Below are 20524 nucleotides of genomic sequence, written 5' to 3'. Positions count from 1 at the left end.
TATATATGTATTTTTGTAGTGAAATTTATTAATTATTTATTTATTTTTTTGTATGAGTTGCCCTGAGGACTGGCTCACCACAACCCTATTTAGAATGAGAGATCCCAAGGCCGGGCGATGGTTAGCCCATTTGACAGTACTACGTATAATATGGGCCCAATTATCTAATTCGCTCCACGTTATTGGCTCTTCCAAATATTGGAGCTTTTCAAAATTTTATTCGATTTTTATTAGAACTCTGAATTTGCAATGATTAAAGATTTATTTCCAAAATACAAATTTATTTATAAATATAGAAAAATTGCGCATCCAATGGGTGATTGACACATCATCGATGCTCACATAAGTGTGCACGTTAGGTATGCAGCATATCAAAACTATATATATATATATATAGTTATATTTATCTATGTGAAGTTTATCTAATAAAAAAATTAGTAAATAATCTTGTAGTATAGAAGTATTTTATTTTCCTAAATATAAAAATTTGTTACATATGATTTATAAATAGATTTGTATTTTGAATATCTGTAACTAATACATATACACGAACGAAAAATCAATGTTCTGATGATTATATATATATATATACACACACACACACACACACACAAAGATCGCGCTCAATGGCTCACTTGGCAACCATAAATATTATATACGTAGTAGGTTGTGTATACAAACCCTAGAATTTTCATAATTTTGAAATGGTTGGTGGGGAGTGGGTCATCACCTCCAAATCAGCCACAAAATGCTCCGAATCGCTACATGTTTCCACGTTCACCAAGTCCAAATCTCCCTTTATTTTTTAGTACAACGTTATATTATATCATTAAATGATGTAATGTGAACGAAGATTTAATTTTGGTAATATTACAATTTTCTGTGAACAATTTGGACATCTGGCGATTCGTGCCCTCCTATTTCCACGTGTCGTTGACTTGCTTCCGTGGCCAAATGTGTATATAAAACGCCCGGAAACGGTCAATTGATTGGCACACGTTGAGCATCCGTTCGTGAATTTCCCCACCATCTTCATCTGGGTTCTTGTCTTTGTTCAGGTGCCTTTTGTTTTTGTCCTCGTCTTCTTTCGATTATTGTTTATTTTCTTTATCTTGTCTGATTAATCGTTTATTGATCTTAAAAATGGATGTCACGTTTCTGTTATACAATGGACTGCTGGGGCAAACAATTGGTTTTATTTGCGATCTGCGTATTTCTTGATTAAAAGAATAAATCAACTTTGGTCGTCACGCGGTAGATTTTTTTATTTTTCGGTTCCAAGAATCATCGGTTTTGAGAATTATCTCGATCACCATTTATTTTTTCCAGATTAATTGCATCGAATGAAAGTTTTGATCTTGAAAAATTCACTTGGCAGGCGCATTGAATATTATATAAATCACCTTGGTGCATTGGACAAGTTTTGCAATCGATGATTTATAGTATTAACTTTCAAAGTTTATAGAACTGTCGTCTTGGGATGTTATTCCTGCATATGTACAAAGTGCAGGTCATATAAACGCAAGTGTTGGTTTTGATGAATTAACTGATATCCGCTTGCTTCTACGTTTTAGTACAGAAAATGGCAGACAATGATGGATCTCCGGTAGCACCTCAAAGGCGTGCTCCTCGTTTGAATGAGAGAATTCTTTCATCTTTGTCAAGGAGATCAGTTGCAGCTCATCCTTGGCATGACCTTGAGATCGGTCTGTATTTGAGGCGAAGTTGTATTTTGTTGTACAGAGTTCTATCCATTCGTGATAAATTGATAGCTCGTTTTTTTTTTTTTTTTGCAGGCCGGGGAGCACCTGAAATTATCAATGTTGTATGTACCATTACCTTTTTTCCAGCCAATTTTATGACATTTGACAATGCATTTGATGTCTGTTCAGGATACTGTTATTTGCATCTACCTCATGACAATATTTTTGAAGTTTTCTGTTACCCATTTCATCCCATGAAACTTTTTTTTCCGGACTTCATGATTCGATAAATAATATATATTCCATCTTAACCAGAGAAGTGTCCATGACTTAAATTTACAAAATGCCAATTGATTTCTAAACTGACATTCTTCGGATTCTTTGCATCAATTTTCTTGTTTTTGGCCTTAGAATTTTAGTGTTCTAATCAGGTTTCGTTACTTTCAGGTGATTGAGATACCCAAAGGAAGTAAAGTGAAATACGAACTTGACAAAAAAACTGGTCTGATAAAGGTATCTTTAAACTATCTCGCCTTATAGTTAAGAACTACCAATCTCCATGAGTGGAAATATGAGCCAGCAGAAAATTTATTACCAATTTCAATGGATGTGCAGGTTGATCGCATTTTGTACTCCTCAGTGGTCTATCCTCACAACTACGGTTTCATTCCACGAACACTATGTGAAGATAACGACCCTATGGACGTTCTAGTCCTAATGCAGGTTGTTATATTTGCCTATTACTTTGTAAATAACTTAGCTGATTCTGACACTGTGCAATAAACTATGAGAGAATGTCTAGTTTCAAGATCTTTCGCCTATTTTGTTTGTCAATGTTTTGAGTGTCCATAATATTCAACTGGATTTCACACAGGAGCCTGTCGTCCCAGGCTGTTTTCTTCGGGCCAGAGCTATTGGCCTGATGCCTATGATTGACCAGGTATTGATCCATTTAAAGATTACAAAGTTACTCAATCAATTAGAAAAGGACGTCTTTGATTTTTTCCGAAATAGGGAGAGAAGGATGATAAGATAATCGCGGTATGTGCTGACGATCCAGAGTATCGCCACTACACAGATATCAGTCAGCTGGCACCTCATAGGTTAACTGAAATTCGGCGCTTCTTTGAAGACTGTATCCTTTATCACTAAATTTTAAGTTTTGTGGGAGGTCACTCTTGGGGAGTACCTTTACTGTTATAGTATAGAAATACTCTCTACAGTTTAAAAAATTCAATTTGCACGATTACTACTAATTATTATTTTGGCAACGACGAGTTTTCGGTTTGATATCACAGCCGAGATACTTGCAATCATTAAGATGGTGTTTGTAGGAGCAATAGTTGTTTTTGTTGGTACAATGATCAAAATATCCTTTCCGCTGCAGGATTTAAAAGATTTGAAATAACTTTTCATGTATAGAAAATAGTGCACGGTTCTTTAGTTATTCATGTCTACGTGCAAATGGAGGATGAAGATTTTTCCTTAACAAGTACTTAGACAAGAAGAATGAACACAAAGAGGTAGCAGTGAACGAGTTTTTGCCTTCAGATACTGCCAAGGAGGCCATTCAACACTCCATGTATGTTTCTCGTTTGAGTTTTTCTAGATGTTACTTGGTCAGGGACTTTTTCAGCTAATAGCCTTATTCTTCCTATATGCAGGGACCTGTATGCTGAGTACATCTTGCAGACCTTGAGGAAATAAGCGGACTGGCGAATTATTTTCTTTGCAGAAAATTTTACCGAAGGACCAATATGTTTGTTTCCACAAAATCCCAAATACATTCATTTTTTTACTGTTATATTTTCTCTTAAATTTTTAGGAAACTTATAAACTGACGTCAATGGATATTCTAAAACTAGAAGGTTGATTATGGTCACAATGTTATAGCTTGTATGGACTAGGTCCAAATTTGAAATTGATGACATGGATACATACTAATGTTGATTTGAACTTCTTACTAATTTTCTATCTACGGGTTAGAAGGAGAACAAACACATGAAAACATAGCCTTGTTTCTAGTGGATCGTCTAGAATCGAGACATACAACGTGAGATCAGCAAGCGATTCAGTATACTTTAGGTTGCTCCAGGTAATCTGGTATCTTTTAAACTTGGTTATGCAAATGCTGGCTGACCCGTTAATTATTTTTGTCAAATTCGGTGTGGGGTGTGTCCGTAGGAGAGTTTGACGGGTCCATGAAACAATGAATGAATTGGAAAGATGAACAATGAAGATGACACTAAGAATAGCTTGCTCATTCTTACAATCGCCCTTGGTTGTCCGCATGAAAACACCAATTAATGCAACACATTCCTTTGACCTCTATGAAGACCATGTATGAATTATTCTCTTTCGTTATTTTTTTTCTCTTTTGGGGAATATTCAAATAAATTTCGAAATCGAATCCAAGCTCTAATTACTAGGTTCAATGGTTGGCTAGTTGCTTGTGAGAATTGCATATTTATTAAACTTTATAAATATATTCAAAATCAAACGAGTTAATAAACTCAAGCTGAAGTTCAAGTATCTACCTATAATTCGGTGATTGAATTTTAACCAAACGAGTAAAACGTGAATTCGAACTCTAACAGTCGACCCAAACCGAGCCAATATTAGTTGTTTTCAAGATTTGAGCCGGCTTTAAAAATTTTGAAATTGAGTTTACTATGAAAAATAATCATTATTCCGTTCGATTTGGTTTATTTGTATCCTAGTTATGAACACAGCTAAGGAACTATGGGGAGTCTAAGCTAATTGTCCCTTCTTTTCTATTTCTTATTTTCTCTTTGTATTTTTTGATTAATCGCTAATATTTAGTGCATGAATAAATCTTAGATGTTAATTTTTTTATTAAAAAAACTATAAATTTTAAAAATGGCAAGAAATTTAAATTTTCTGACAAAAAAATATTATAACTCCTCAAGAATGCTATAAGCATCCACCACATTATTCTTTTTTCAAATTTCGTAATTTTTTTTGGATAAATCTGAGAGTTCTAAAATTAAAAATGATAATAACTTTATATCCGTGATTAAAAATAAATAAATGTATTAGATGGTACAATAGAAATATTGTGAATTTCAAATTTATTAATTTTTGTGCTTATATCACACTATTCATATAACATAACGATTGAATTCCCTGTAAGTTTTAAGTTCTATCATTGAGTGAAACACATTTTAGAAAGTAAAATTTTATTAATGATTCAATTATTTATATACGTCATATTAGAATTAACTTTTTTTTTTTAAATGAAATTTAACCAATACACCAAATGACTTATAATGTAAATTAAATATAAGTTATAAGGGGCAAAATAGGTATTTTGATTAAAATTTATTAAAAAATACCCTGATTTGACAAATATTTATTAATTGGGTCATAAGTAAAAGTTATTTAATTAAAATTTAATGCATAAAAAATTTACAATTACTCTCTCTTTAATCCTACCATTTAAAATTAATTTTTATTCGTAAATATTAATGGTCAAAGAAAAATATAAAGAAAATTCAATTTTGTAGGAACGATTGTGATGAGGAGACAGGAAATAGAGTAAATAAGAAAATAGTAAAGACATTATGCATTGAAAAGAGAGAATTTAAAACTTTAAAAAATCGAAGAACGAGAAAATATGAGAAGAAAGAAATGGGAATATGTCAAAAAAAATGAGAAAGGGGGAGTTAAAGCTCCAGGACAAGTATAGACTCTCCCGTGAACCATAGATAAGAAATTCATATAGGGCTGCATTTCGTTCATGAGGCCAATGCCAATCTTTACTTAGTTAATCTGGAGTAAAGCTCCAGGAGGAGCATAGACTCCCCCATGAACCATAGACAAGAACGGCAACATGCCATATGGGGCAGCATGACGTTCACGAGGCCAATGTCAATGTTTACTAAGTTACTCGGTTCCAAAATTCCCCAGGAACACAATGCAAAACGTACAGAAAAATTCATCAAAGGAGAAATTCAATATATGCAGGCTCATCTGAAGATCTGCTGAACATCATGTGCGTTAACTTCTGTGAAGTTCCGTAAAGTATCTCTTTCTTATTTCTCCGGATTCTATCAGCGAGACTGGTTAAAGAGGGCTCTGCCGACAATACCAGTGGCTTCGATATAACGTTCCACACACCTGGAAATGCAACTGTCTTCACCTACCACTGAGGCTACTACCGGGCTTCGTGATGCACTTATCAAAGCACTTTCCTCGAACAGTCTGTATGGCCATCAAGAAAATTTTATTATAGGCTGGATGAGCAAAAACAAACTGCCAGATACACAATGCAAAAAAAGCATTTGTGTTCTACGTAAATAATTTATCTAGCGAGAGACACACAGAATACCCCATAAAAATTAATTAAGAAATCAGTCCGTTCTAAGTGTTTGATACCAAAATAATCAATTGATGAAGTGATGCACAACACACTTACATGTCTTAGAATTACGGGAAAGGCATATGGGATAGTACAAGTACGCCGAGAATCCAAGATCGCAACATATCACCCGCCTTTAATTCAAGCTAGCAGCCCACGAATGCCAATAGGAACCAATTAATGCTTCCTAAAGGTGAAAGAATTAGCAAGCCAAAAAGTTCTATATCTGGGACGATCACATTACCAAGTATTTCGTGGAGCCATCTAATATGACTAGATTCATAATTCAATTTTGCTGGTTTTACAGATACCAGCCGTAAACTCTAAGCTTTGGTCTTTGTTGTTTGCTATGCTCATAAGATTCTACAGTAAAAATCTGATTTTTAGACGGATGTGATTACAATGATATACAAGTCTTGGATATAAGGATCTATAACTTCTGAATTCCTTTATTAACTGCAAAGAATACTTAATGCAGGATACAAGGATCTATAACTTCTGAATTCCTTCATTAACTGCACAGAATACTTAATACTGAATTCCTTCTCAAAGCTCCGAGGTATGAAGAGAAATAGCAACCACAGATACTTGACCACAGTTGTTCAAACCTCTAACACAAAGTCCATGGGAAAGTAATGTCCACAAACGATAACTGCACCAACATCATCAGACGCATACGAATCGATAATTTGTATTTAATTCGAATTTTCAGGGCAATACAAAAGTAGGTTCACTTTCCAAGTAACAATCGTTAACTAATTGAAGTTTTAGGGCAAGATAGTGGTGGGTACCTCGAGAAATTCTTCGGCGTAAGCCTGGGCGAGCTGAGTTTTAAGCTGATCCATCAAATCCTCCGGCGAGAATTTGGAAGATGATCCAGTTGATGGTGGAGAAGAGAACGCGTCCATCTTGCACTGCACCTCGATTACTATTAGGGTTTTGGTATGTAAAACTCACCACCGCCTCTTCGGCAAGCTATCTATTTCTGTTTACATTTGGGCCAGTGATTTGGGCCTGTTAGATTTCAAATTACAGCCCAAATCCTTTACCAGAGTTTGTATGTGTACTCGAACTTAGCCCACGGCTTAAAAAAAATGTTTGGTTCGGGAACTTAACTAGGAGAAATTTTAAAATTTAACTAAATCAACAAGATAATATTTTTGTATAAAATTGAAATTTGATTTGGCGTTAATCAGAATGAATTTGCATAACGATTGAGTTAAGAATATGTAACAAACAATGACTGCTTGGAAAGAGTACCAAAAAAAAATTTATTTGATCTGTAAAAATTATCATATTTTCTAATCGTTTTGGCTTAATAATCATATTTTCCAGATATAACAATTGAAATGTAAAACTTAAATTATTGTATGTGTTGTTCTACTTACACTGTTATCATTAATTATATTTTTTAATAAAAAAATCGATATTTAACCTTCGTTAAATTAACAATGTCAACTAAAAAATTATATTTGGTGGGCACACATATGCCCACGCAGAACGCTTTTAATGTTTATCTATCCTCGTTTATGTTAATCTCAAGTGACAAGTTTTATAATGCTCGCACACATGTGTGTCTGGTTGTTTGGTACCAATCAATTTTATATATATATATATTAATTAATTAAAACTAAGCAAACGCGTCGTAGATAAGATATAAATTTAAAAAAAACAAGATATATTGTAGGCAGCCCCAACGTGAATGGTGCAAGCGTGGTCCTGCGCCTACAAAGCTGGGCTAGCCCCCCAATTTGCACCAAATGCCAGCCCAACTTTACTCATTGCATGATATAAATTTTACTCTAAATTATATATAATTTTAATCACGACATAATAATTGAACTCCAATTTATTAAAGCATTTTAACTTTACACCACTTCTAAATATCATATGTGCCCCTATAATTTTTTATTTTTTTTAATTCATATATATATCGTGTTCGAATTCGATATTCACTTGGATGAAATGTCGTACTTTGCGTAAATAATATCATATGTTAAGGTATTGATTACTATTTTAATCAGTCAAATAAACAACGTGGTTATATATAATTAATTGTAATGTTAAGTACGACAAAAGAGCGTGGTGGCTCAAGGAAAGTTGTCTCTGTCCTTGGTTTTTGGAATCTCATACCTTCAAATTGTTTAAACAATAGTCAATTGTTTTTTTTTTTTTTTTTGAAGTAATAATAAATTAGTGTTGATGTTTATAGAACTATCTGATTGATGATCAAGAAAGTGGTGTTTATTTTTTAATTATATGCTAATCTTTTTATTAAAAATTACAGACGTCATATATGAGCTCATCTATGCTGATGTATACGAAGCCCTGAACATGGATTATATATTTAAAATAATAACTCAAAAAATAGCTGTATTTGGTATTTATAATATTACATTTTATATCAAGCAGTCCTAATTTGGACAGATGTGTCACACTTAATTAATTAATTAATTAATTATTACAAAACATTGCACGTTTCCCTACAGTTGAACAAATAAAACAAGTACAGGCTACAATCTGCAGGTGCTTAAATAACTTTTAACTATCAATTAAATTATTGATACTCATCCTTCCCATAAAATAACAGCTAATATTGTAAATGCCATAAGAAAATGACACGTGAACGGTTTCTAATTGCACGTAATAATTACCAGAAATTTCAAATATATTCAAAAATCTCACCCGAAGAGAGATATTTGATAAAATCTCACTGGAAAAAAATACATGAAAGAGAGAATATGTATTAAGCAAGAATACTTTAGAGTAGCTCTTACCATATTTATAGGGCAGACGATCCTTAAACCCTATGACTTTGTGATTAAGCAAATCACACAGGCTGAAGTCTTCAGTACTGAAACCATAAATAGCAGCCAACCTTAAATTGTGTCATGCAAGATTTATTAGAGAAATTTTTTTTTAAAACAAATGATATTCGTGAGAACTCAGATCAATATGAATTCTCTTCTGTCATAGTATTTATCGATAGTGAGTCGTTAAATGCAACGCCAGTTTAAAAATTCATAATCACTTTTTTTCTACCCTAACATACTTGAACATTAATCAAGTATAATATATAGCACAGCACGTACACCTAAATTATGAGTCCACTAGTTCTTCAGGTCTACTAGCTAGCAAAGGACTCTTTGATCCCAAAATAAAATCTGCTAGCTGATCTATCCATAAAACATGAAAAAAGAGTGAACGATTGATGCTCAATACAAGTAAATGGGCACGAAAACACAATATAAGATGCCTGGAAATATAAAGTACTGCTTATTTGTGTAAAGGATGCTCGATGAGAATGAAATTGGGCACTGCATGTATATCCTTGCACAAGAGGCTATAATAGAAATTTACTTGCCAATTTAATGGGGATCTTATATATATGTTAGTTTACCGATGAATTAGGAAATAGAGAAAAAAAATAGGCCGATTTCTTGAGGCTTTATCTACAGATTTGTGGACCAAAAAATGGACCTTCTTTCTTCCTTTGAATTCAGAATACTAAATAATAACAGGAGGAAAAAAAAATTAAATTTAAAAATCCATTCAGTCAAAAACCTTGCGTGTTCGATTAATCTTCTTTGGACCGCCTTCCTCCACTCGTGTTTGGCCAGTTCACTCGCCGGAAACAGTAGCTGTTGTGCAGCCGGGAAAAGGAAAACAAAGAGGAATCAATCTATAAACACTTACTCCTTCGAGTTTGGCAATTCTTCGGGGGACCAAATTGTAGTGTTGGGGGTCTGCGTGGGTTGAATTTGTATTACAGCACCCATCAAAGTTAATTCGATCGTCGAATAATATAATCCATTTCCAATTATATATATATATATATATATATAGATATACATACGAACATAATTATTTCTCGATTACTAATTAGGGTGAATGAGAAATTAATTAAGTTCGATAAAAGTTCGAATTTTATCGAGCGAAAAGATTGAATGGAAAGAATTATATATATATATATACATATATATATATATGTTAAAAAAATTAATTAACCATTTGGCCGTGTAATTTCAAGTTAATGTGAAGAGGCGCCTTTTTGGTCTTGGCCGAATGACCAAGTTAAAATGTGATTCAATTCATGAAATGATGTTATGAAGTGTTGCATCGTTTCATGACGACTTTTCATTTTCTATAAATAAAACCTCCGTCAGTTGCATTTAATGTACCAAATTATCTTTTTCTCATATATCTTTAATTTAGTTCTATATGCGAATTTTTAAGCATTAACGTTTAAAGTTTAAATTTACAAGATATAAAATCTTGATTTGAATTCTCTAAGCTTATACGCTTAAATTCGAACTTTATAATTAAATTCGAGAGTTGTCTTCTAGTTTTGAGTTTTTTAAGTATTTGCGCTTAAATTCAAGTTTTGCAAGATTTAAACTATTGGAATTCAATTTTTAAGTTTAACGTTTAGAATTCAAAATTATAAAATTTGCATATCATCTTGATAGCGTTCTACACATTTCAAGTTCATGTAGCTTTAAAATTTGTAGTGCTACTATTTTAAAGTCGTAGTCGTTGTAACTTGCAGAACCAAGTATAATAAAATTGATCTAACACTAAATGGATTTATTTATTTAGAATTATCAGGCTTTTTAAATACAGTAACATGTGATCTGGTACTGGAGCAGGTTTTGTACGACTGTACATGCTACAGTGTATGAACGGCTATTTCCCGCCTACCCAGGGAAACTAGCCTAATTCAACTTCTATTAAATAACAGATAAGAAATCCTCCGAATATTAATCCATAACCACGCATAATTACAATTACAGTGAATTAACGTTTTGATAAATTGGTGCTAAGTTAGATATATAATATATGATTTAATTAAGTCTCAAACTCAAGTATCAGTAAAATCTGATGATACCAAAATTTTATCACAAGTTCAGTTTCACGAGCGGATATTATAATATATAATCTTAAAAAAATTTGCTATTCTATATATTAGATATATTTGATGGAGGTAGATACTAATTATTATTATTATTGTTATTATTATTTTGAATTAATTAAAGTGGTATTGGATATTTCCACGTGTGGACTGATGATATCATGTAGAAGAAGATATCCCTATCTGTGCAACCTGGGTAGGTATCCACCATCAATTGGGAATTTGGATTGAGTTGTGTCTCATTACGACGTTTCACGTCCCACTATCCTACAAATTACAAGTATTATTATTATTCTCGTCGCATCCACCTTCTCCAAATTCATCCAACCATATTATAACATAAAATCTTTAATTATTACTGGCAACTCAAATTTATGTTATCACAAATTTGAATATTTATTTTGTAAAAATAATATTTATAATAAATATAGTCATACCGTGGAGGAAAAACTACAATTTTGATACTAAGTATTTGCTCGTTTGTGATTTCGATCATCTTGTTAGTCGTCTTTTTTGTAAATTTTCTAATATGATGCTCCCATAGTTCTTAAATGATTTCGATTTGACGCTGAAACATGTAATGTCACATCAAAACTCTAATAGAAAAATGAACAATTTTTTTATTTAAAAAAAAAAAACTGAAAAATTCATACATAAAAAAAATGAGATTTAACCATATAAATAACCAAAATTTCCCGTATTTGCAAGAGAAAGACTCCTAAAATATAATATAAATATATGTATGATACACAAAGAAATGTAAACAGTAGCCTTATTCAAAACTAAAATGACTACAATTAATTATAACATAATAGTCAGAAACTACTTGTGTGGTAAAATATATTTTCAAAATTTAATCATACTGTCGTACGTCGTGTTTCATTTGGAAATAATAAAATAAATGTGTCATAAATAATATTGAAAGCTAATTCTATTCCAACGCTGTATATGTATTATTTATATATATATATATATATATATATATATATAATTGTGTCGTAAAATTAAATAATTTCACAGGGAACACTGTAGAGTACGGACCAGAAATTAGTTGGTTAGTGTTATTATATATGAAACTTAAAATAATACAAAGTAATGAAAGTACAGCTATAGAGCTAAATGCTAGGTAGTTAAACTTAATAGAAATAAATTCCAATTAAATATTAATAATTGATGAATATTATTATTCCCAGAAACAAATATTTTGGACCACAATAGAGCAACATGCAGGCAGTGTACGTACGTGGTTGGACGATTGTGCTGAATCTGGATGGTTTTCAAATATTTGGCCATTAAATATATATAATTCAATTTTAATATAAATAATTTTTTTTAAAAAAAAAACAATTAGAGGGACATAATGATTGAATAACGGAACCTAATCTATCATTAGATGAAACTTGGTGATATCTTTTTCCTAAGGCTGGGGGAAACTAAAGCGTACAGTTAGCTGTTGAAGCTAATATTCATTCGAATTATTATTGTATGTGTATTAAAATTTAATGATATTTATATGTATCATTTAATGGATGAATATTGATTTATTTATATATTTTCTATTTTATAACAAGTAAAAAAATATACTATAAATGATGATAAATACTTGGTAATGATCACCCAAGATATCGAAGGAAGGTATGGGACAAAATTTGTCCCAATTTTTTTTTTTTTTTTAATGTGCAATTACGTCTCAATCTGGAGACTTTGATGCCAGATGAGTTACAATTCATCGACCAACTTTTATATTATTAATCGATCTTCGAACTAGGGATTCTGACCTCCCAATTTGGGAATGTCGAATCAAAATTTTATACATAATTTTATTTTATTAAAAAAATAAAATTTAAATTGATTTTCCTGTTTTGGTATATATTAATTAATTTCAAGGAAGAGAATCGGGTAATTAAAGAGATAAGAAAAGAAATATGTCGATGCATGTCACACACGACTGCAAAGTATTTAAAAGCTAAAGGCACGTATGTATATATTTGAGAACGACTATATATTATATTTTAAATTAAATTTGAAGGAGATCGAAATAAATTATTATTATTTTTTATAGTGAAAAATGACAGAATTAATTATGAATGGAGAGAAGATAGTCTGGAGAATCGGCCACCTCTCTATTAACTAATAATGCTGAAAATGGTCCATATAACACAGTAGCTACTTACTACACACACCGAATTAATGGAAAAAGCAAAAAAAAAAAAAAAAAAAATACAGAATATATAAATATTTGTATTTTCTATGATGTATGCATATATGTACATACATAGGTGGTCCAGGAACACTGTGCAACGTAGACTGTCCCCCCCTCTTGAGCATATAATATCGGCTATTCATTGGGGCGAAACAAAAGAAAATAACAATTCGAATGATCTACTTTAATTGCACGTACTGATATTATCTCTTCTCTCCTTCAATTCCTTCCATATTCCTCTCTTTTCATTTATTTATAATATATTTCTTTTTCTTTTTTCGTTTCGGAATTTGGTAGAGACAAATTAAACCTCTGTTGGGTGAAGAAGAAGCTGATGAATGCAAACAAGTAATTGTTTGTAGTATCAACTCGTCTCACAAATAAAGATTCCTGAGACCGTCTCACAAGAGACCTATTCTTAATATTAGAGGGTAATAATAGAGTATCGTAGTGCCAATTCCAATTAAGTTGCACTAATAACAATTACCTCTTACTATACAAAAACAGCTGGCTAACTGCCATCTTGTAAGGAACATTTGAAATCATAACTAGCTCTAAGTATGTACTCTTTTTTTTCTTTTTTTAAATGATTAACCAACCTCATATTCAATCACAATTATTATAATCTTTGTCATCATTTAACTGCATTTATATGAAATTACAGCCTTTTCCAAATCGATTTACTCGGAAATTCTAAACTGCAACTGATAATGTTTAATTGATTTTACTTCACAATTTTTTACATTTCTTTTATGAAGGATAACAAATTAATTAGTCGATCGAGGAACATATACCTGGATCTGTAAAACTACCAACATCATATGCAGTTACTATCATTTAATTACGCTTGGTTCGGTACAGTATATCGGGTTTTCCAAAAATTATCTCGAAAAATGAATGTGGATACCGTCTATACCGAATGTGAATAACACTATTTTTTTTAATGTTATATCGATATCAATACAGAGGAGTTCGATATGGTATCATACCGTACCGAAATTTATGGTATACTGTTAAATTCGGTATGTGCTGTATTTTGCAGTACGGTATACCGGAATGTTCGGTATTTTTTCTCACCCTACATTCAATCATGAATATTAGTTGTGGGTTTAAATACAATTTAAATTACCCCTTAATTACACGAATCATACTTTCTAATGAAAAAAGATAAAAAAATCATTCAAAACGTTTATGAAAAACTGTGATTTTCATAGTGTATATTGCGATTTTGATAATATATATTAACACAATAAAATTTTAGTTCTGTTTTTTGCAAGACCTCTGATGCAACATTTCATATTCATCAGTATCATATTCATTGTTATGTCAACATTGCATCAACACAAGGTGCATAGAAAAATGACTAAACTTGAAAAATGAAATCAAAGATAATTGTCTACAACTGAAATTTGATGACACGAACGACCAAACCTAAAAAGAGACAAACATATACATTAAAAATCGCAGTTTCCGGTTTTTTTTTATGGGAATCTTATAATTCTAACAATTGATATTATAGTTTAATTTGTGCCTCTAAATCTGTTAGTTATAAATATCCCCCTCAATTTCGATTCTTAGCGATGTATGTGTGTGTGTGTATGTATATATATATATATTTGAACAGTAATACAATTAGCAGCCACCCCAGGCTAATTGACAAGGACGAGCTCACATGAACCCAACCAGATAATTAATGGCCCCCCACCACCCATTTCCATTCACCTAGCCTTCCTTTCTCTACGTATAAAGTCTTTCCTTCTCTCTCACACACATACACATTGATAGCGAAGGAGGAGAATCGGAGCTTGGTGGAATAAATTCAAGGAAAATGGCCTAACTTGCGAAACTTCCTCACACTTTGAAAAATTGAAGCCCACATATATATTATATTATATTTAATGTTTATTAATATCTAGCTAGAACCTTACATGGTTTCTCTCCCCTGATTTTCTTTTCTCCTGATTTTTATTCCCATTTCTGAAAATGGATCGGGGGTCAACAACTAGAGAAGAAAATTTTGAGATGATTAGCCAGGCATCGTATCTTGCTTTCAAATCTTACTTTTTGGCCGTCTTCCATGGGGATAATATGAGTTTTCGGGAGGTCAAAGAAGGAGCCACCGACCCTTTATTCTGTTAATCATATACTGAATTCTATTTTTTTCCGAGGAAAAAAAACTTTTTCAGGCTTTCAGCCCTAGCAAACTTGTTGAATATTGCCCACGTTTCTGTATTCAGATTTTGGATTTTGCAGGAGCTTCTTGTTCGTGTTCCACTGATACTGAATCAAGTAGCAGAATACTTATATAAGCTTATAAATATACGTGGATTTCGGTTGTGCTGAGTACTTTGTTGGTTGGGGTTAATCCAGTTTCCATCTCCCATTTTCCATTATCCTCTCTCTCTCTCTCTCTCTCTCTCTCTCTCTCTAACTCCCGAGCAGATCTGTCAGAGTTTCAGTAGAGTTGACAAGTTTAATCCGGGAAAACATCATGAATTTCATGTCAGGTCGGCCAGGGTTTTCTGAAGAGCATCAAATAACTGGGTCAAGAGGTATGCCTTCTTCGTCCTCAACGCTTCACCATTTCACCTACCACCACCAACACGAAGACGGCGGAGCAGGAGCGGGAGCGGGAGCAGCCCAACACTTGCCTAGCACCAATGGCGAGGATGCTGCACAAGAGGATCATCAGATGCGAGGAGTAGAAGGTATGAGCAGTACTGCATCTCATGTGCTGATCGAGAGAGAGCACATGTTCGACAAAGTTGTCACACCTAGCGATGTCGGCAAGCTAAATCGATTGGTCATCCCCAAGCAGCACGCGGAGAAGTACTTCCCTCTGGATTCTTCTACAAACGAGAAGGGGCTTCTGTTGAATTTCGAGGACAGGAACGGTAAGCAGTGGCGATTCAGGTACTCCTACTGGAACAGCAGCCAGAGTTACGTCATGACCAAAGGGTGGAGCCGTTTTGTGAAAGAGAAGAAGCTAGACGCCGGGGATATTGTCTCCTTCCAGAGAGGAATGGGAGAATTGGGAAAAGATCGGCTATTCATAGATTGGAGGCGCCGCCCAGATGCACCGGAGTTTCCCAGCCCAATTCCCATCCCAATCGCCCATCAATTCTCTTTCCACAGGTCTATTCATCAATGGAATCCCCTCTTTATGCAGCCACCACCGTCTAGAGAATATTCACACTTTCTACAAGCAAACGCCTCCATGGCAGCACACAATCAGTCTCATAATCAGTATCAGCATCACTACCAATCTGGACAAAGCCCTTATTCGTACAATACCACAGTCGTGAATGGAAACCCTTGTCCGCCTGGGTCAATACTGTATCTGAGATCAGCTCCAGGGGCTGTTGGAGGAGGAGGAGCAGCAGCAGCAACAGCTGGAGTTGGCCTTTTCGCCCCACAACAGGTGGGAATGACGCAAACCCAAAGGAGAAGTGGGGTTGAGCAGATGGTTTTTGATTCGGTTCCGGTGGTCCAAGGCAAGGCTGCAGCAAAGAGACTGAGGCTTTTCGGCGTGAACATGGATTGTCCCGTTTCAGATTCAGATGAATGTGATATGTTGTCCCACTCAGCAGTTCCAGTCGAGCAGTTCACTCATCCCCCCTTCGATTCTTCTTCTTCATCATCTCCACCAATCCCTTCTCTCCTCCAGTTAAGGCCTTACAATCAGAACGAAGACAAGGGCAAGGGTTCAATGTCTCTGGACTTGGACATCTAACTCAAATTTCAAGACACGATATTCATTTAAAAGTTGAGGTAATTCATGTATCAAACACGACTTGTATCAGGCCACTTTGTGATTCATATATAAATATATATATATAGCATTGACTTTTTGAGTACAATGTGTATAATCAGTGGGAGCGAGAATGGTATATAGATATATGACAGACAGATTCATTCCCATTATTTCATGTTATGAACCGCGAGCCTGAATAATACTCCCTCACATTTATCCGCTCCATAGACGATTTCGCTTGTGCTAGAAGCTTTTATCTATAAATAATATATAAACATATATAGCATATTCCACTTCTTTAATTGGCCTTTCACACTCAACGATGACTGCTCTTTTTTCAGGTTGCGAGTAAATCTAATTCTGAACTGACTTTGTTTGACTTGTTTTTTTCTTGAGCTGAACTTCTTGATCGGAAGACAGGATTGAAAATAATCCTTTAGTCATAAATACACATATTTTTTTTATCACGTTTGTTGTTATTACCTTTGGCATAGGTGGTTGTTCTTGTCGCTGCTTTGATGGGCACAGCAGGCCGTCTCAAGGTACAGCACCAGCGATGCTGCAGAGCTTTAAAAGGTATTACTTCCATCTTTATTTACTTTGCATTTATCATTCATTCTTGTAAGCTTCTTTTCTTCTGTTCACTTTACTTTCTCTTCCTTTTTTTAACAAATTAGTATGGGTCCATTTATAAAATACTCTCCCTTTCACGAAATCTATATTGCTTCTGTTTTAAACTAAATTCCAATAGGCTGGTTAGAAAAAAAAATTCCTTTCTTTTATAGTTAAGTGTACAGATGAGTAAATATATATATATATACACGCAATTTTTTTTGGGGAAATCGAATGATTGCACTGCAAGATTGTGTATGAATGATTTAGCTAGAAAGATTATTAGATCATTCAGCTTTCTATATATATTATTTTAGATTGTGCCTGAATTGATAGATTTGAGTCGCAACTGTTTAAAATTATAAATTGAAATCCATCTTGTTTGTTTGATAGCATGAACAAAATTAAGATTAATTAAGTTGTATTAATCCATACTTCTATCGCAATATTTTCTTTAATTGTTGGCCTTCGGAGACGTTTGAAATACGGTTCTTCGAATGCTTTGATTTAAAATCCATAAAAATCACTATCATGAAATGCGACCTAAGGTAATGTGGCTTCCATGGGGAATATTGATTTCCCATCTTTGAATTGTACACAGCTAACTGACCTTAATTAAATATATGGATCATCCAAAAATGTGGAATATGGATGATATATTTTCTTGTGGCACCAGAAACGAACTTAATGTGTATTTTGATCAAAGATTTCAAATATATATTTTAATTATTTAGAGCTTTTCCATTAATAAAATTAATTTAACTTTTAAATGTACCAAACGATGTTGTCGTTTGAAATTTAAATTTCAAAGCATTTCTTCAAATCAAGTTCCTCTACCCCAAGTAAATTTCTCAATCCAAATGCAACTTTTCATAAATTTGGTTGATATGTCATTTCGAACTTTACACTAATCATTGATGTCGGTCTTCACCACTTAACATGCATATGTTGATTATTATTAACAAAATGTAGCAGAAACCTTGTAGTTCCATAGATTAGCATCATCAAATGGTTGTAATAAAATTTCCTCGTTGATATGCATAATTTATTTAAGGTATTCAGTTTGTTTCAGTAAGCTCAGTGGTATATGAATCCTAGAGAAGCTTTATAAGACGTGGATTCGATTTGCATGCTTAAATTGTAGTAATACGAGGATTGAGAGGTTTTAAGGTAAGACCGTGTAATGCAAAATAATTATCAGTAGATTAGAATCTTTTAAGTCTAGCTTCTGAATTTTCATCCTGTTGACCTAGGTTTAGAAGTAAATATAAGAAGGAAAACATCATGAATATAATGGTGAGTGACCGTAAAATTTCACACTCTAATTTGTGAGAAAACTTTGAAATTTTTATATGGATTGATTAGTCGATGATTTCGAAACTCCGAATAAGAATAATTGCTAGTGGAGCTCATGTTACATGATTTCACCTCGCGAGTCTTGTATTTCCCATCTCTCACGTGTTTCGTACCATCAAGACGCATGTTTTGGACCTTCGTACATCAGTTCAACGATCAGCAATGAAATTCTGAAATATGTGATCGTTGTTCATTGTGATCACGAGGAAATTAATGGTAGCATGCATGTGTAAATTAAGCCGAAATGCCCTAGTTTTAGGCATGAGTTGATGAATGATGCATTCCTTTAATGTGAATGCTTATCTATTCACATAGCACAATCCAATTTCCTGCTTGCATGTACTCCACATTAGAAGTTAGTGTTTATAAGTTCATAGATTCAGTAGCAAACTCAATAATTTTAGTTTGGCAAGGCTAGACTAAAGCTTGAAAGTATTAGAGCTATGTACACGAAATCATATTTTTAGGCATATTCGATACAATTAAATAAGGAAAATGATTTTGGTTTATGAACTTGTTCAATTTTAGGTTTTGGTCCATTAACTTGTCAAAATTTGGTTTTGGTATAATAAATTTTAATTTTTGACTATTTAGTCTAATCACTGATGTCTCATCTAACAAGTCAACAATTTTCGATATCATGTAAGCATTTTTCAATGTTGTGTCAGCATTTTCCAGCGCCACATAAACAATTAGGTCAAAATAATTGAAAATTAAAAGTTAAGGTATCAAAACGAAATTTTGAAAACTCAGTGGACTAAAACCTAAAAATGAACGAGTTAGTTGGTAATAAAAGCTATTTTCCCACTAAAATATACAAAATTTATGAGAAAATTTAAGATATGGGAAGCGACAGCCCCTACATGTTAGCCCTCTTTGGCCCTATTCCTTGATTGATTATAATTAGTTGCAATATCTTTGTTATAATCATGATTCACTTCATGTATTAAAGAAGTTAATTGATCCAATAAATTTGAATTGTCATTTTCAGCTTAATTATGGCATTAAAATCTTTCTATACACGACTCTAGTGAACTTTTTTCGACGCGGATTCCTTCGACCGATCAGTCAAAGACAAATTGATTAGCAAAGAAAATGTTAAGGTATGACGGTTTCGGTTATATGTTTATATTTAAATTCATGGACGGGGTGGGAACATTAATTTAACCGTGAGAAGTTAGAAGTATTAATATCGTTGAACTTCGATCAGTTTGGTCTCAATACAGTGGAATGGTTAATATCTCTACGTACACAATGTTAAATGGTCAAGTATATATGTAGAAATGATGGATTAATTATTATAGCTTGTAATTGCCCTCTTGACTTTAACTCTATCCATATCTAAGCTTTCATGCCGTTTGTGGTCCATTTTCTGGGATGTTCTTTTGTTAAATATTTAAAAATTTGAAAATTAAGCCAATATAATTGACATATTCAATTATACATTAATGATCGTATCTTTTTAATATCAAAATATTATATTCAATTAGACCATTAACTTCAGCATTTGATTTAGTGATCAATAAGCGGCCTCTCTTCTTCCAAACTTGCCATTAATGCATCCAAGTTGCGTGTAGATAATTTATGTGAGACGTGTTAATCC

At 33.1% G+C, this 20524-nt stretch overlaps 3 protein-coding genes across 5 annotated transcripts; 2 read left to right on the top strand and 1 right to left on the bottom strand.

Moving 5' to 3' along the window:
* Positions 1-755: 755 nt before the first annotated feature.
* Positions 756-3659, top strand: LOC142545404 (soluble inorganic pyrophosphatase PPA1). Of its 2 annotated transcripts, none has more exons than XM_075652585.1 (9): positions 756-1058; positions 1575-1706; positions 1797-1825; positions 2151-2216; positions 2319-2426; positions 2578-2643; positions 2718-2838; positions 3204-3285; positions 3368-3659. In XM_075652585.1, exons 2-9 carry the CDS (start codon positions 1583-1585, stop codon positions 3408-3410), a joined length of 639 nt encoding a protein of 212 aa, XP_075508700.1. In that variant the 5' UTR covers positions 756-1058; positions 1575-1582; the 3' UTR covers positions 3411-3659. The 2 variants fall into 2 exon arrangements, with proteins under 2 accessions (XP_075508700.1, XP_075508698.1); XM_075652583.1 differs by having other exon boundaries at positions 760-1058; positions 1580-1706.
* Positions 3660-5421: 1762 nt separating this feature from the next.
* LOC142545402 (mitochondrial import inner membrane translocase subunit TIM13-like) lies at positions 5422-7024 on the bottom strand. Its single transcript, XM_075652581.1, is given in 3 exon segments — positions 5422-5866; positions 5868-5927; positions 6876-7024. Coding segments are annotated over 3 exon segments (267 nt in total). The 5' UTR covers positions 6993-7024; the 3' UTR covers positions 5422-5776.
* Positions 7025-14981: 7957 nt separating this feature from the next.
* LOC142545400 (B3 domain-containing protein Os03g0120900-like) lies at positions 14982-20289 on the top strand. 2 transcript variants are annotated; one of them, XR_012820266.1, is made up of 3 exons: positions 14982-16970; positions 17448-17529; positions 19913-20289. XR_012820266.1 is itself a non-coding variant. In XM_075652580.1 (2 exons), the coding sequence occupies exon 1, from the start codon at positions 15691-15693 to the stop codon at positions 16930-16932; it is 1242 nt and encodes a 413-aa protein (XP_075508695.1). In that variant the 5' UTR covers positions 14982-15690; the 3' UTR covers positions 16933-16970; positions 17448-17762. The 2 variants fall into 2 exon arrangements, 1 of the variants encoding a protein (XP_075508695.1); XM_075652580.1 differs by lacking the exon at positions 19913-20289 and having other exon boundaries at positions 17448-17762.
* The last annotated feature ends 235 nt before the right edge of the window (positions 20290-20524 follow it).

The sequence above is a fragment of the Primulina tabacum genome, chromosome 5, assembly GCF_025594145.1.
Source record: "Primulina tabacum isolate GXHZ01 chromosome 5, ASM2559414v2, whole genome shotgun sequence".
NCBI lineage: Eukaryota > Viridiplantae > Streptophyta > Magnoliopsida > Lamiales > Gesneriaceae > Primulina > Primulina tabacum.
This window is presented reverse-complemented; position numbering and strand designations above follow the sequence as displayed.

Coding starts and splice junctions, on each gene's coding strand:
- LOC142545404 (XM_075652585.1), top strand. CDS start 1,583: ATGGCAGACAATGATGGATCTCCGGTAGCACCTCAAAGGCGTGCTCCT. Junction 2,427..2,577: donor ACGTTCTAGTCCTAATGCAG/GTTGTTATATTT, acceptor GATTTCACACAG/GAGCCTGTCGTCCCAGGCTG. Junction 2,644..2,717: donor TGATGCCTATGATTGACCAG/GTATTGATCCAT, acceptor TTTCCGAAATAG/GGAGAGAAGGATGATAAGAT.
- LOC142545400 (XM_075652580.1), top strand. CDS start 15,691: ATGAATTTCATGTCAGGTCGGCCAGGGTTTTCTGAAGAGCATCAAATA.